The 16,225-nt window shown below is 55.0% G+C and overlaps 1 protein-coding gene across 1 annotated transcript in view; it reads left to right on the top strand.

The window, feature by feature from the left end:
- PCDH1 (protocadherin 1) overlaps positions 1 to 16,225 on the top strand; it is an 87,520-nt gene that overhangs the window by 32,241 nt on the left and 39,054 nt on the right. Inside the window, exon 4 of the mRNA XM_054389212.1 lies at positions 12,668 to 12,887. Coding sequence (XP_054245187.1) covers positions 12,668 to 12,887 — 220 coding nt within the window. The remainder of the gene's footprint in view (positions 1 to 12,667; positions 12,888 to 16,225) is intronic.

Raw genomic sequence — 16,225 nt, 5'->3', positions numbered from 1 at the left:
TCACTGTGAGGAGCAAAGGCTGAGAGCTCTGGGGGTGTGGAGCCTGGAGAGGAGCAGCCCCAGAGAGGATCTGAGCAATGCTCAGCAAGAGCTAAAGGAGCTGTGGGGGGCAAGAGGCTGGGGCCAGACTCTGCTCAGTGGTGCCCAGGGACAGCACAAGGGGCAAGGGGCACAAAGTGGCAGCCAGGAGGTTGCATCTGAAGAGGAGGAGAAAGTTGTTTGTTGTGAGGGTGCTGGAGGGCTGGAGCAGGCTGGCCAGAGAGGTTGTGGAGTGTCCTTGTGTGGAGAGCTTCCAACCCCCCCTGGGCATTGTGCTGCTGGGCAAGCTGCTGTGGGTGCCCTGCTGGAGCAGGGGGCTTGGGCTGGATGAGCTCCAAAGCTCCCTTCCAAGCTCCACCATGCTGGGATCTGGGGACTCAATAAATAGTTCTGGGAGTTTGGGCTGGGACACAGAAATGTAGGCTGCAGTCTCTGGCAGGCTGTTGGTCAGCAGCAAACCAACAGCTCCTTGGAAGAGTGGTATCAGAAATAAATGAATGAAAGTAATGACAGGAAGAGAAGGCTCCAGAGAGACCTTAGAGCTGTGTTTCAGTATCTGAAGGGGACTTACAGGAAGGCTGGGGAGGGACTGTTCAGAAGGGGCTGTGGGGATAGAGTGGAGGGCAATGGTTTGAAACTGGAGCAGGGCAGATTTAGGTTGGAGATCAGGAGGAAGCTCTGCCCCATGAGGCTGGGGAGACACTGGCACAGGCTGCCCAGGGAGGTGGTGGAGGCCCCATCCCTGGAGACATTCAGGATCAGAATTGATGTAGCCCTGGGCAGCCTGCTCTAGTTGGAAATGCCCCTGCTGGCTGCAGGAGAGCTGCACAAGATGACCTTTGAGGATCCCTTCCAGCCCAATGCAATCTGTGAACCTGTGAAATAATTTGTGTCAAAGAGTCTTTCAGTCTTCAGCGTAGGAGCTGTGTGATCCAGGGGTGGTGTTGGAGGTGGGCACCCCAGGGTGGGCCAGGAGGCTTGGGGCAGCAGTGATGGGGAGGCTGTGTGCAGCAGGCAGTGTCCTCAGCAGCCCCAGGGAACCACTGGATTAATAGCTGAGGCAGGGAAGAGGCTGATGGAAATAGCACTGACGTCAGCCAGCGCAGTTGGATGGGAAGGGCCACTGGGCAGTGGCATTACGTGACAGGTCCAACGCTGAAACCTCTCCTCAGGCCACTGTGAGGAACAGGATTTGCTGCAGGCATCCCCGGAGGGGGTGGGGACTGACGCCGGCGGAGCTGCCTTTAATCGGGGCTGAGGCTGCAGCCTGCGAGGTGGCTGGAGACGCCGGGAGTCGATAACGACTTCTGCCGCTGTCGTTGTCGTTGTGTGCAAGGAACACAGCTCATTAGCAGAGAAGAGCATTGTGAGCTAGATGAAGATCTGCTCTATCAACAGCTTAGCAAAGAAAAGCAGCCTCGGCTTGGGGTTGTCCTGGTGGAGCTCAGCTTCTCCTTGAGGAGCTCCTGGGCGGCAGCGGCAAGCAGCGGCTGCCGCTCAGACGTCGCCATCAGCGGTCTGGAAGTAAAGATAAAATCACCACTGATCCAATTTGCGGCTGACAGAGAGATTGGTGGAGCTGGGAGGTGATGATGAGGATGGGGCAGTCGAGCAGAGCAATCCCAGTGGCTGGGTAAAGCAGCCCTGTTTAACCAAAAGCGGCGCATGGAGGGCTGGGGGCTGTGGGGTTAGAGCCTGGCCAGGGCTTAAGAGTTGCACTGCATGAGCAGCTCAGGGTGAGGGCTCCCACCTAAAAGGGCTGGGACAAGTCCTCAGAGGGGTAAAAAGCTCACCTGAGTGGTAGGAGGAGAAGCCAGGCTCTTCAGAAAACGCAGAGGAATCCGCCAGTGGGATGTGCTGCCCAGGGAGGTGGTGGAGTCACCGTCCCTGGAGGGGTTCAAAAAACAGCTTGGATGTGGCACTTGGAGCCATGGCTGAGTTGTCAGGAGGTGGTGGGGATTAGGTAATAGGTTGGACTTGATGATCTCTGAGGTCTTTTCCAACCTGGTTGATTCTGTGATTCTGTTTAGAGGGTCCTGGGTGAGGAGGTGCTGGACATGATGGAGCAGGTCCCAAAGAGGCCATGAAAATGCTCAGGGGGTTGGAGCAGCTCTGCTATGAGGCCAGGCTGAGGGAGCTGGGGGTGTTCAGTCTGGAGAGGGGAAGTCTCTAGGGAGACCTTAGAGCAACCTTCCAGTACCAGAAAAGGCTACAGGAAGGCTGCAGAGGGACTGTTTGCAAAGGCCTGCAGGGACAGGACCAGGGGCAATGGATTCAAACTAGAGCAGAGCAGATTGAGATTGGATGTGAGGAACAAGTTCTGCACCAGGAGGGTGGTGGAACTCTGCAACAGGTTGCCCAGGGAGGTGGTTGAGGCTCCATCCCTGGAGATATTCAATGTGAGGCTGGACAGGGCTGTGTGCAACCTGATCCAGCTGGGGATGCCCCTGCTGAGTGCAGGGGGCTGGACTGGATGAGCTTTGGATTTCCCTTCCAACGCAACCCAGTCTATGATTCTATGTGGTTCTATGAGCCAGCAGCCTGTGCTGGCAGCTCAAGGAGCCAACCACCTGCTGGCCTGCATCAGAAGCAGTCTGGCCAGCAGGTCAAGGGAGGGGATTGTGCCCCTCTGCTCTGCTCAGACCTCACCTGCAGTGCTGTGCCTAGCTGCGGACCCCCAGCACCAGAAGGACATGGGCCTGATGGAGCAGGTCCAGAGGAGGCCACAAAGATGATCAGAGGGCTGGAGAACCTCTGCTATGAGGACAAGTTGGGAGTTGGGGGTGCTCAGCCTGGAGAAGAGAAGGCTCCAGGGAGACCTCAGAGCAGCCTTCCAGTACCTGAAGGGGCTCCAGGAGAGCTGGGGTGGGACTTTGGACAAGGGCTGGGAGTGCCAGGATGAGGGACAATGGTTTTGAGCTGGGAGAGGGGAGACTGAGACTGGAGCTGAGGAAGGAATTCTTGGCAGTGAGGGTGGGGAGACACTGGCACAGGCTGCCCAGGGAGGCTGTGGCTGCCTCCTGCCTGGAGGTGTTCAGGGACAGGCTGGATGAGGCCCTGAGCAAGCTGGGCTGGTGGGAGGTGTCCCTGCCCATGGCAGGGGGGTTGCAACTGGATGATCTTTGAGGTCCCTACCAACCCAAACCATTCTGTGATGCAGTTCTATGAAAACCCTGGTGAGATGGCACCAGAGGTTGTGCAGGGATCATCCCTGTCAAGGAACAAGGCTAAAAGTGGGAGCAAATGAAGGTGAGGGCCACACAACTGATTTACTGACTTGCAGGCTGCAGCTTAAGGCACTTGGTTTATTTAATCTGTGGAGCAGGAGATTGAGGAGTGCCTGGATGGCACTGTGCAAGCAGCTCCTCCTGTAGGGAACACAGCCTGCTGAGAGGCTCTTTAACCTAGCAGAGGAAGGTCAGACAGAACCCAATTTCTGGAAGTCAGTGCCAGACAAATGGATTCAGTGTCTCTGTGACTCCCTGGGTGAAGAGCTTCAGCTGGACACAAGCTGCTCTTATTTCTGAAGTGCTTTGCTCACAGCGTGGTGGAGACTGTTCAGTCTGGAGAAGAGAAGGCTCCAGGGAGACCTCTGAGCAGCCTTCCAGTACCTGAAGGGAGCTACAGGAGAGCTGGGGAGGGACTTTGGACAAGGGCTGGGAGTGACAAGATGAGGAGCAATGGCTTTGAGGTGGAAGAGAGGAGACTGAGACTGGAGATGAGGAAAAAATTGTTGAGAGTGAGGGTGGGGAGAGACAGGCACAGGTTGCCCAGGGAGGCTGTGGATGCCTCCTCCCTGAAGGTTAAAATGTTGGATGAGGCCCTGAGCAATCTGGGCTGGTGGGAGGTGTCCCTGCCCATGGCAGAGGGATGGAGCTGGATGCTCTTTAAGGTCCTTTCCAACCCAGACCTTTCTGTGATTCTGTGACTGCACAGAGCACCAGGGGAGCACTGACCCCCATCAGTGCCATGCTGCCATGCAGGGCTGGAGGGCAGCAGGGTGAAGCATGGTTTGCCTTTGCTCTGCCATGAGGAGAAGAACCCTTCTGAGGCTGCCAGGCAGGCTCTAACATGGAAAGGAGGTGGTAAAAGTGATGTTGTTTGGAAGGAGACCCCTCATGGGGAGGGAGGATGATGGCTGTCACAGGCTGTGGTTTGAGGCTGTTGGTTTGTGTGGTTGCAGATACCCCAAGGAGCCCTGCTGGGTTGGTTGGGGTTTTACAAGCACAGAGAGAAAGCAGAGGGTTTGAGCTAGGGAGGAGCCACAGTGATGGAGGAAAGCAGTTTGAGACAGGCAGATGCAGGAGGAGCTTGTGGGCCTGCAGTGCCTGGCAGTGATGTCCATGCAGTGATGTCCATGCAGTGATGTCCTGGCAGTGATGTCCATGCAGTGATGTCCATGCAGTGATGTCCATGCAGTGATGTCCATGCAGTGATGTCCTGGTAGTGATGTCCATGCAGTGATGTCCATGCAGTGATGTCCTGGTAGTGATGTCCTGGTAGTGATGTCCTGGTAGTGATGTCCTGGCAGTGATGTCCTGGTAGTGATGTCCTGGTAGTGATGTCCTGGCAGTGATGTCCTGGCAGTGATGTCCTGGCAGTGATGTCCATGCAGTGATGTCCTGGTAGTGATGGCCGTGCAGTGATGTTCATGCAGTGATGCCCATGCAGTGATGTCCTGGGAGTGATGTTCATGCAGTGATGTCCTGGGAGTGATGTTCATGCAGTGATGCCCATGCAGTGAAATCCTGGCAGTGATGCCCAGGCAGTGATGTCCTGGCAGTGATGTCCATGCAGTGATGTCCTGGTAGTGATGGCCGTGCAGTGATGTTCATGCAGTGATGCCCATGCAGTGATGTCCTGGGAGTGATGTTCATGCAGTGATGTCCTGGGAGTGATGTTCATGCAGTGATGCCCATGCAGTGAAATCCTGGCAGTGATGCCCAGGCAGTGATGTCCTGGCAGTGATGTCCATGCAGTGATGTCCATGCAGTGATGTCCATGCAGTGATGTCCTGGCTCTGATGTCCTGGCTGTGATGTTCCTGCAGTGATATCTTGGTGGTGGTGTCCTGGCAGTGATGTCCATGCAGTGAAGTCTTGGTAGTGATGTCCATGCAGTGATGTCCATGCAGTGAAGACTTCTGCAGGCTCTGCACAGCTGCACAGCCTACAAAGTGAGCAGGGAGACAACCTCTGGGTGGTCACCTGCAGACAGTTCTGCCTTGGAATCATAGAGTTGTTTCATTTGGAAGAGGCCTTGGAGCTCATGCAATCCAAACATCAACCCAACTCCACCATGGCCATTGAACCATGGCCCCAAGTGCCATGGCCACACATTTCTTGAACCCCCTCAAGGGCTGGGGACTCCACCACCTCCCTGGGCAGCCTGTTCCAGTGCCTTGACCTCAGCTCCCACCAGAGCTCTACACAAAGCTCTCCTGAGAGGTGCTGGCCTAGCCCTTCATGACAGACTGCAACTTCTGCTTGGGCAAACTACCACCCCTGGCTAAACCTCCCTGTGTGGGGCCTTCCAGGGAGGCTGAGCTCAGCCTTCCCTGCTGCAGGTGAACTCTGTTCCTTCTTAGAGTCACAGGACCACAGAACTGCTGAGGCTGGAAGAGACCTTTGAGATCATCAAGTCCAACCCCTCCCCTAGAGCTCACAATGCTACCTCTGCTGCTAAGCACTGCCACTGAACCACATCCCTCAGCACCACATCCAGATGGCTTTGAAACACCTCCAGGGATGAGGCTTCCACCACCTCCCTGGGCAACCTGTGCCAGGCTCTCACCACCCTCATGGGGAAGAATTTCTTCCTCACTTCCAGCCTGAATCTCCCCACTTCCAGTTTTGCTCCATCCCCCCCAGTCCTATCACTCCCTGACACCCTCAAAAGTTCCTCCCCAGCTTTCTTGGAGCCCCCTTCAGACCCTGGAAGGCCACAAGAAGGTCTCCTGGGAGCCTTCTCCTCTCCAGACTGCACAACCCCAACTCTCTCAGTCTGTCCTCATAACAGAGCAGCTCCAGCCCTCTGCTCATCCTCGTGGCCCTTCTCTGGACACCTTCCAGCACCTCCAGATCCTTCCTGTACTAGGGGCTCCAGAACTGGACACAGTCCTCCACATTGCATGTGGGAAGAGCCCAACCCCCACCTGGCTGCAGCCTCCTCTCAGGAGCTGTAGAGAGCAATGAGGTCTCCCTCAGCCTCCTCTTCTCCACACCAAACACCCCCAGCTCCCTCAGCTGCTCCTCCCCAGCCCTCTTCTCCGGACCCTTCCCCAGCTCTATTGCCCTTCTCTGGCCATGCTCCAGCTCCTCAGTGCCCTTCTTGAAGTGAAAGGCCCCAAACTGAACCACATCTCCCCAGCTTTGAAACCCTTCCAGGGATGGAAACTCCACCACTGCTTTGGGCAGCCTGGTCCTGGCCTTGACAACCCTTTCAGGGAACAACTTTTTCCTGATGCCCAACCTCTGGCCACACTCCAGCTCCTCAATGCCCTTCTTGCCTCCAGTCTTGTTCAACATCTCTGTTGGTGCCATGGACAGTGGCACTGAGTGCACCCTCAGCAGGTTTGCTGATGACACCAAGCTGTGTGGTGCAGCAGACAGCCTGGAGGGAAGGGATCCATCCAGAGGGACCTGGGCAGGCTGGAGGGAAGGGATCCATCCAGAGGGACCTGGACAGGCTGGAGGGAAGAGATCCATCCAGAGAGACCTGGACAGGCTGCAGAGCTGAGCACAGGACAACCTCATGAGGTTCAACAAGACCAAGGGCAAGGTCCTGCAGCTGGGTGGAGGTAATCCCAAGCACAAATCCAGGCTGGGCAGGGACTGGCTGGAGAGCAGCCCTGAGGAGAGGGACTTGGGGGTCCTGAGGGAGGAGAAGCTCAACAGGAGCCAGCAGTGAGCACTTGCAGCCCAGAGAGCCAAGCAGAGCCTGGGCTGCAGCAGGAGAAGTGTGGCCAGCAGGGCCAGGGAGGGGATTCTCCCCCTCTGCTCCACTCTGCTCAGACCACACCTGACCTGGAGCTCTGTGTCCAGTTCTGGAGCCTCTGTTCCAGGAAGGATCTGGAGGGGCTGGAAGGTGTCCAGAGAAGGGCCACGAGGATGAGCAGAGGGCTGGAGCTGCTCTGCTCTGCAGACAGCCTGAGAGAGTTGGGGTTGTGCAGTGTGGAGAGGAGAAGGCTCCCAGGAAACCTTCTTGTGACCTTCCAGTATCTGCAGGGGGCTCCAAGAAAGCTGGGGAGGGACTTTTGAGGGTGTCAGGGAGTGATAGGACTGGGGGGGTGGAGCAAAGCTGGAAGTGGAGAGATTCAGGCTGGAAGTGAGGAAGAAATTCTTCCCCATGAGAGTGGTGAGAGCCTGGAATGGGTTGTCCAGGGAGGTGGTTGAGGTCCCATCCCTGGAGGTGTTTAAGGCCAGGCTGGATGAGGCTCTGGCCAGCCTGATCTGGTGTGAGGTGTCCCTGCCCATGGCAGGGGGGTTGGGACTGGCTGAGCCTTGAGCTCCCTTCCAACCCTGACTGATTCTCTGATTCTTGGAGCCAGTGGCCCCGAACTGAAGCCAGCACTGAAGGTGTGGAGCAGAGGCACTCAGAGCTTCTGAAAGCAGCAGCAGAGCAAACTTCCTCCAGCCCTCCAGGAGCTGTGCTGCTCCTCCTCCCCCCCTGCACGGGGCCTGCTGTCTTCTCAAAGGCAGGAGTTCAATGGCTTGACATGTTTGTTTGTGACAAAGCTACAGTGGCTGTTACTCATTTCCTTGTTATCTTGTAGGTACTTACAAAGAGTTCTTTCATCTCTGGCAGTATTTTTCCAGGCACTGAAATTAAAGCTTAACTGTTCTATAATTCTCCAGCTCTTCTTCTTTTTTTTTCCCCTTTCTTCCCCCCCCCCCCCCCCCCCCGGCCCCGTCCCCCCCTTCATCCTCCCTCCCCTCCCCTTCCTCCCCTTCCCCTCATCTTTCAAGTCAGGCTTTATTTTAGCTCACTTCTAGTCTTCTCTAGACACCTTCAAAACCTGTCTGGATGCCTTCCTCTGTGACCTGCTCAAAGGGATCCTACTTTGGACTCCATGTGCTGTAGGTTGGGCAATGATCTGTTGGAGAGCAGCTCTGGGGAATAAGACCCCCAGGTCCACCCTGGGTGGACAACAGGATGCCCATGAGCCAGCAATGTGCCATGCCAGAAGGCCGATGGCATTCTGGGGTGGGTTAGAAGGGCTGTGGATAGTAGGTCAAGAGATGTTCTTCTCCTCTACTCTGCCCTGCTGAGGCCACCTCTGGAATATTGTGTCCAGTTCTGGGCCCCTCAGTTCAAGAAGGACCTCAGGGAACTGCTTGAGAGAGTCCAGCACAGAGCCACAAAGATGCTGCAGGCAGTGGAACATCTCCTGGGAGGCCAGGCTGAGGGAGCTGGGGCTTGGAGCAGAGGAGCCTGAGGGCTGCCCTCATTGCTGGGGATAAAGATGTGCAGGGCTGGAGCCAGGCTCTGCTCAGGGATGGCCAAGGACAGCACAAGGGGCACTGGGGGCAAGCTGGAGCAGAGGAGGTGCCAGGGGAACAGGAGGAGAAACTCTTTGACTGTGAGGGTGCCAGAGCCTGGAGCAGGCTGCCCAGAGAGGTTGTGGAGTCTCCTTCCCTGGAGACTTTCCAAACACACCTGGATGCCTTCCTGGGAGATCCTGCAGGGGGGTTGGACTGGATGATCTTTGGAGGTCCCTTCCAACCCCTAACATTCTGTGACTCTGTGATCTCCAGAGGTGCCTTCCAACTCCTACCATTCCATGACTCTGTGATCTCCTGAGGTCCCTTCCAACTCCTACCATTCCATGATTCTGGATTCTCCCCTGGTCTCTATTTGAATCCCTGTGTGACCTTCTTTAGATGAACCTGCTCTAGCAAGGGGGGGAGTGGGGATTGGACTTGATCTCCAAAGGTTCCTTCCAATCCTTCTCATTCTATAACTCTGGAAGCTTCCCAATTCCCTGTTTCCACAGATGGAAGCTTCCCAATTCCTTAGGGAAGTGTGGGAATGGTGGGAAGGGACCTTTGGAGTCCATTGAGTCCAACCCCACCTCCAAGGTTCACTATTTCAGCTCACTCCCAGCCTTCTGGAAGCTTCCCTGATTCTCCACAAATCCTTTAGAGGAAAACAAAGCAAAGCAAAGCAAAAGGGAAGGAAACAAAGCAAAGGAAAACAAAACAAAATGAAACCAAACAAATCAAAGCAAAAGGGAAGGAAACAAAGCAAAGGAAAACAAAACTAAATGAAACAAAAGAAAGCAAAACAAACCAAACCAAACCCCAAACCAAACCAAACAAAACTAAACCAAACCAATCCAAAGCAAACCAAAGCCAAACCCAAACAAACCAAACCAAACCAAACCAAACCAAACCAAACCAAACCAAACCAAACCAAACCAAACCAAACTAAACCAAACCAAACCAAACCAAACCAAACCACACCAAACCAAACTAAACCAAACCAAACCAAACCAAACCAAACTAAACCAAACCAAACCAAACCAAACTAAACCAAACCAAACCAAACCAAACTAAACCAAACCAAACCAAACTAAACCAAACCAAACCAAACCAAACTAAACCAAACCAAACCAAACTAAACCAAACTAAACCAAACCAAACTAAACCAAACCAAACCAGACCAAACCAAACTAAACCAAACCAAACCAAACCAGACCAAACCAAACTAAACCAAACCAAACCAATCCAAACCAAACCAATCCAAACCAATCCAAACAAAACCAAACCAAACTAAACTAAACCAAACCAAAACAATCCAAATTAAACCAAACCAAACCAAAACCAAACCAAACCAAACCAAAACCAAACCAAACTATACAAAACCAATTCAAACCAAACTAAACCAAACCAAAACCAAACCAAACTAAACCAATCCAAACCAAACTAAACCAATCCAAACCAAACCAAACCAAACTAAACCAAACCAAACCAAACTAAACCAAGCCAAACCAAAGCAATCCAAACTAAACCAAAGCAAACCAAACTAAACCAAAGCAAACCAAACCAAACCAAACCAAACCAAACCAAACCAAACTAAACCAAACCAAACCAAAACCAAACCAAGCCAAACAAACTAAACCAAACCAAACTAAACTAAACCAAACCAAACCAAACCAAAGCAATCCAAACTAAACCAAACCAAACCAAAACCAAACCAAGCCAAAACCGAACCAAACCAAACTAAACCAAGCCAAACCAAACCCAAACTAAACCAAACCAAACCAAACCAAACCAAACCAAACCAAAGCAATCCAAACTAAATCAAACCAAACCAAAACCGAACCAAACCAAACTAAACTAAACCAAGCCAAACCAAACCCAAACTGAACCAAACCAAACCAAACCAAACCGAGCCAAACAAACTAAACCAAACCAAACTAAACTAAACCAAACCAAAACCAAACCAAACCAAACCAAACTAAACTAAACCAAACCAAACCCAAACCAAAACCAAATCAAGAACCAAACCAAACCAAACCAAACCAAAACAAACCAAACTAAACTAAACCAAACTAAACCAAACTAAACCAAGCCAAACCAAACCAAACCCTCAGAAACCCAAACAATGAATCATAATAATAAAACAAAAGCCCTCCCAACTCTGAGGTTCCTTCAATCAGGTCTGGCAGCACCTGGGGTGAATTTACTCACGTCCAAGCACCCTAAAAGCAGGCAGCTCATCTAAATGCTCCTTGTGTGTTCCTTCCCTGGCTGAGCTTCAATTCCTTGTCCTTCCTCAGTGGTGCTGGTGGCCTTGTGGGATGCCTGATTGCCACTCGGTTGGAGTAAGGACATCAGCATCCCCCCTACCAGGGCTCAACCTCAATGCTTTGTTGGTTCCTCTCTCTCTCCTGGTCTCCTCCCCCCCATCAAACAGCTCCTTCCTCTGCCTGGGGGTGATTTGGTGTCTTTTTGTCTCTCTGGTGGTGTTTGTGTTTCATTCCCTGCCCTCAGCATCCTGCTTTTGCCCTCTGAACCCTGGGCTCCCCTCAGCCACTCCTCGGTAATCACCACAAAGAAGGATTTTCTGGCAGGATTTGGAGGAGGATAATGATGGAGCTTTAATGGCTGTTGGCAGGGAGCTCCTCCCAGGCTGGAGCAGGAGAAGCTGGGGAGAGAAGATGTGAAGCAGGGTCTTTGAAAACCTTTAACGAGCAGACAAAAGAAGCCAGGGTGACCCTTGATGGTTCAGAACCTCTTAGGATGAGAGATGGTGGCAGGGCAGAGGGTGGAAGGTGAGGGATGAGAAGAGAAAGCTCCCAGGAGACCTTCTTGTGGCCTTCCAGGATCTGAAGGGGGCTCCAAGAAAGCTGGGGAGGGACTTTTGAGGGTGTCAGGGAGTGATAGGACTGGGGGGAATGGAGCAAAAGCAGAAGTGTGGAGATTGAGATTGGATGTTAAGAAGAAGTTGTTCAGCATGAGGGTGGTGAGACACTGGCAGAGGTTGCCCAGGGAGGTGGTGGAAGCCTCATCCCTGGAGGTTTTTGCAGCCAGGCTGGATGTGGCTGTGAGCAACCTGCTGTGGTGTGAGGTGTCCCTGCCCATGGCAGGGGGTTGGGACTGGCTGAGCCTTGAGGTCCCTTCCAGCCCTGACAGTTCTGTGATTCTCTGCTGATGTCACCTTAGCTCTGTGCTGGGCAATGATCTCATTAGAGAGGCTCTGGGGGGGGCTTGGCTGAGTGAGTCTGTGAGCTTGGGTCTCTGAGGGCACCAAGGCTGCAAAGTGAAGGCTGGAGGCCAAGGATCCAGGGTGCAGGCCCATGCAGCCTGCCTGGCAGGGCAGAAGGCCTCTGCCCAGGGTTGTCTCTGGGTAGAAAAAAAGGGCTGGAGAACAAACTCTGGAGGGAGTTACTGGATCAGGGGAGTGCAGGTCCTGTCCAAGGACATGGGCTGGTGTCTGCTGGGATGCTCTTGGGTACCAGTGTGGCTGTGGGAGGCTGGGCTGGTGTCTGCTGGGATGCTCTTGGGTACCAGTCTGGCTGATGGTGCTGGGCTGGTGTCTGATGGGATGCTCTTGGGTACAAGTGTGGCTGTGGGAGGCTGGGCTGGTGTCTGCTGGGATGCTCTTGGGTACCAGTGTGGCTGTGGGAGGCTGGGCTGGTGTCTGATGGGATGCTCTTGGGTACCAGTGTGGCTGTGGGAGGCTGGGCTGGTGTCTGCTGGGAAGCTCTTGGGTACCAGTGTGGCTGATGGTGCTGGGCTGGTGTCTGCTGGGATGCTCTTGGGTACCAGTGTGGCTGTGGGAGGCTGGGCTGGTGTCTGCTGGGATGCTCTTGGGTACCAGTGTGGCTGTGGGAGGCTGGGCTGGTGTCTGCTGGGAAGCTCTTGGGTACCAGTGTGGCTGTGGGAGGCTGGGCTGGTGTCTGCTGGGAAGCTCTTGGGTACCAGTCTGGCTGTGGGAGGCTGGGCTGGTGTCTGCTGGGATAATCCTGGGTACCAGTGTGGCTGATGGTGCTGGCAGAGCTGTGCAGGAGCTCTCTGCCTGTCTCTGGGGTGAAGTTTGGATGCCCCCTGCCCCCTCTGCCCCTTCCCCTGCCCCCTCGGCTCGGGTGACGCCGCAGCTCTGTCTCTCCTCTCCTCTCCCAGTTACCTCATCGCCGAGTGACCTTCTCTGCAGCCAGCCAGGCTCAGGACCTGCAGGACCCTTCCCAGCACAGCTACTACGACAGTGGGCTGGAGGAATCCGAGACCCCAAGCAGCAAATCCTCCTCGGGGCCCCGCATCGGGCCCCTGGCCCTACCCGAGGACCACTACGAGCGCACCACCCCCGACGGCAGCATCGGGGAGATGGAGCACCCTGAGAACGGTAGGAGCCTGCCCCCTCCCCAGGGACCCTTCCCCTCCCCCTCCCCAACAGCCTGCCCCAGGCTCCCCTCACCCTCAGAGCTGCACCCCCCTGATGCGGGGGAGGAGCTCATCTGGGACGCGCTGGAGCCCGGTGGGGGTGGGAAGGGAGGGAAAGAGGTGAGGCTGAGAGGAAGAGAGGAGGGAGGCTGTGGTGGGGAGGGGAGAGGTGAGGAGGAGGAGAGGAGGGGTGGGGAAGGATAGGAAATATGGGGGTGGGAAGAGAGGAGGGGGAGATGGGGTTGGTAGTAAGCAGATGGGGTTGGTAGGAGACAGATGGAGTTGGTAGGAGACAGATGTGGTTGATAGGAGGTGGATGGGGTTGGAAGGAAGTAGATGGGGTTGGTAGGAGGTGGATGGGGTTGGTAGGAGGTGGATGGGGTTGACAAGAGGTGGATGGGGTTGGTAAGAGGTAGATGGGGTTGGTAGGAGTTAGATGTGGTTGGTAGGAGGTGGATGGGGTTGGTAGGAGTTAGATGGGGTTGGTAGGAGTTAGATGGGGTTGGTAGGAGTTAGATGGGGTTGGTAGGAGGTAGATGGGGTTGGTAAGAGGTGGATGGGGTTGGTAGGAAGTAGGGTTGGTAGGAGGCAGATGTGGTTGGTAGGAGGTGGATGGGGTTGGAAGGAAGTGGATGGGGTTGGAAGGAAGTAGATGGGGTTGGTAGGAGGTGGATGGGGTTGGTAGGAGGCAGATGTGGTTGGTAGGAGGGAGATGGAGTTGGTAGGAGGTAGATGTGGTTGGTAGGAGGTAGATGTGGTTGGTAGGAGGTGGATGGGGTTGGTAGGAGGCGGATGGGGTTGGTAGGAGGCAGATGTGGTTGGTAGGAGGGAGATGGAGTTGGTAGGAGGTAGATGGAGTTGGTGGGAGGTAGATGGGGTTGGTAGGAGGTGGATGGGGTTGGTAGGAGGTAGATGGGGTTGGTAGGAGGTGGATGTGGTTGGTAGGAGGTGGATGGGGTTGGTAGGAGGTGGATGGGGTTGGTAGGAGGTAGATGTGGTTGGTAGGAGGTGGATGGGGTTGGTAGGAGGTGGATGAGGTTGGTAGGAGGTAGATGTGGTTGGTAGGAGGTAGATGGGGTTGGTAGGAGGTGGATGGGGTTGGTAGGAGGCAGATGTGGTTGGTAGGAAGCAGATGGGGTTGGTAGGAGGTAGATGTGGTTGGTAGGAGGTAGATGTGGTTGGTAGGAGGGAGATGTGGTTGGTAGGAGGTGGATGTGGTTGGTAGGAGGTGGATGGGGTTGGTAGGAGGTGGATGGGGTTGGTAGGAGGTAGATGTGGTTGGTAGGAGGTGGATGGGGTTGGTAGGAGGTGGATGGGGTTGGTAGGAGGTGGATGGGGTTGGTAGGAGGTAGATGTGGTTGGTAGGAGGTGGATGGGGTTGGTAGGAGGTGGATGGGGTTGGTAGGAGGTAGATGTGGTTGGTAGGAGGGAGATGTGGTTGGTAGGAGGTGGATGGGGTTGGTAGGAGGTGGATGGGGTTGGTAGGAGGTGGATGGGGTTGGTAGGAGGTAGATGTGGTTGGTAGGAGGGAGATGTGGTTGGTAGGAGGTGGATGGGGTTGGTAGGAGGTAGATGTGGTTGGTAGGAGGTGGATGTGGTTGATAGGAGGTGGATGTGGTTGGTAGGAGGTGGATGGGGTTGGTAGGAGGTAGATGGGGTTGGTAGGAAGTAGATGGGTATGGCAGGAGGCAGATGGGGTTGGCAGGAGGCAGATGGGTTTGGGATGATGCAGACAAGGGCCCCAGCAGGATGGTCCAGGATGGCAGCAGAGGTGGCATGTGGAGCTGGGTTGTAGCCCAGCCAGTCTTGAGTTGTGTGCTGCTGTCAGGTGGTCCCACGGGTGCCTGCCTGCCCTGGTGGCAGGGGTGTAGGGGTGGTGGGGCCATGCTGCAGCTCTCCATGCTGTGGTGGGTGTCAGAGGAGGGGGAGTGCCCAGGAAGCAGAGGGGTGGAGCAGGTTTAGTGGCTCCTAGTGGGGTGAGAGACAGGTGGAGTGGAAGATCAAAATTCAGCACGGTGCTGGCCAGCCCAGGAGCGATTGTCGTGCCTCCACTGGGCTCTCCTGGGCACCTCCTGCTCAGGTCCACCTTTACCTGAGAACCCCCCCAGAGGTGTCTGCAATCTGCCCACAGGAGAGCTGGCTCCCCCCCTGCCCTGGCACAGCTTTAGCCCCAGTCCTGCTCCTCGTGCTGCCTCTGTGCTGCCTGCCTGGCTCCCCTCAGCGAGCCCACTCCCCAAGCTCTCTTCTCTGGCCAGCTTCAGTTGCTTCCTTGGACTTGGCTCTGGCTGTGCACATAACATCTACTTTCCTGTACCTGCTGTCCTCTTCTGTGCTCTTGTGCTGAGGGGAGGTTGTGGTGGAGCTGCAAGCTCAGAGGAATCTCTTGGGAGGGATAAAGAGGAGGTGCAGAGGATTCTCCTGAAGGTCCCCTCCTGCTTCTGGGAGCATCCTGGGCTTTGGGACAGGTCTGTAAGCGGTGTGAAAACGGCTTGAGGGTGTGTTCAGCTGGTCTAGGGAGCTGCAAACCTGCTGAGGAACAGAGTGGGGGACCCAGGGGAGCTGCTGGGCTTGGAGGTGTGGTGGAACATCTCTTCCTTCCTCCCAGTCAGTGACGCTGGAGTTCGCTATGCTCCAACCACTGAAGCAAGGCAATGGTGGTGCCAGGTCTGGCAGGGTGCCCACCACCATTTGTTGCTCTTGCAGTGGGAGGCACTTTGCTGTCTAGGAGTGTCACTTTTCTTCCCCAAAGTCCCACTAGCCACTCTGCTGGGAAGGGCAGCGTGGAGAGGTTCCTGCAGTCCTGGGTGCAGGGTGACAGTGCCAGGCTTCCCAAGTGCCCTAAAGTGCCAGTTTGTGCCTGCAAGAGAGGCTTCAAGGCCATGTGGGCAAGGAGATGTAGTGGGGCAGGGGTGGTGATGGGCTTGGGAGAGGGAAATTTAAGGCTCTGAAGGTGACAGACCACCCAGAGATGATAGGGGAGAAGCATGGATAAAAGCAGAACAAGGAGAAGGAGAGAGGAGGACTTGGGAGGGGGGAGAAGGGGGATCTGCAGCAGGAGGTGGAGGGCAGAGAGGGCTGCCTGCAGTCCTTGGGATGTCCACTGTCTGCCCAGTGGAGAGGGAAGGCTAGAGGACACCACTCAGAGCAGTGGCTCTTCCAGGGATGGAGCACCCAGGCATGGCCACAGCATCACCAAACCTGACCTGCCCTATGAAGGAGGCAGCAGGAGGACAGAGGTCACCACACACCCATCCATGAGCAAATCCAGATGTGACACAGACCTGTGAGGAGGCTCCCAGG

This window comes from Indicator indicator, chromosome 18, assembly GCF_027791375.1.
Source record: "Indicator indicator isolate 239-I01 chromosome 18, UM_Iind_1.1, whole genome shotgun sequence".
NCBI classification, from domain to species: domain Eukaryota; kingdom Metazoa; phylum Chordata; class Aves; order Piciformes; family Indicatoridae; genus Indicator; species Indicator indicator.
Note: the sequence above shows the minus strand (reverse complement) of the source record. Positions and strands in the feature narration are given on the sequence as shown.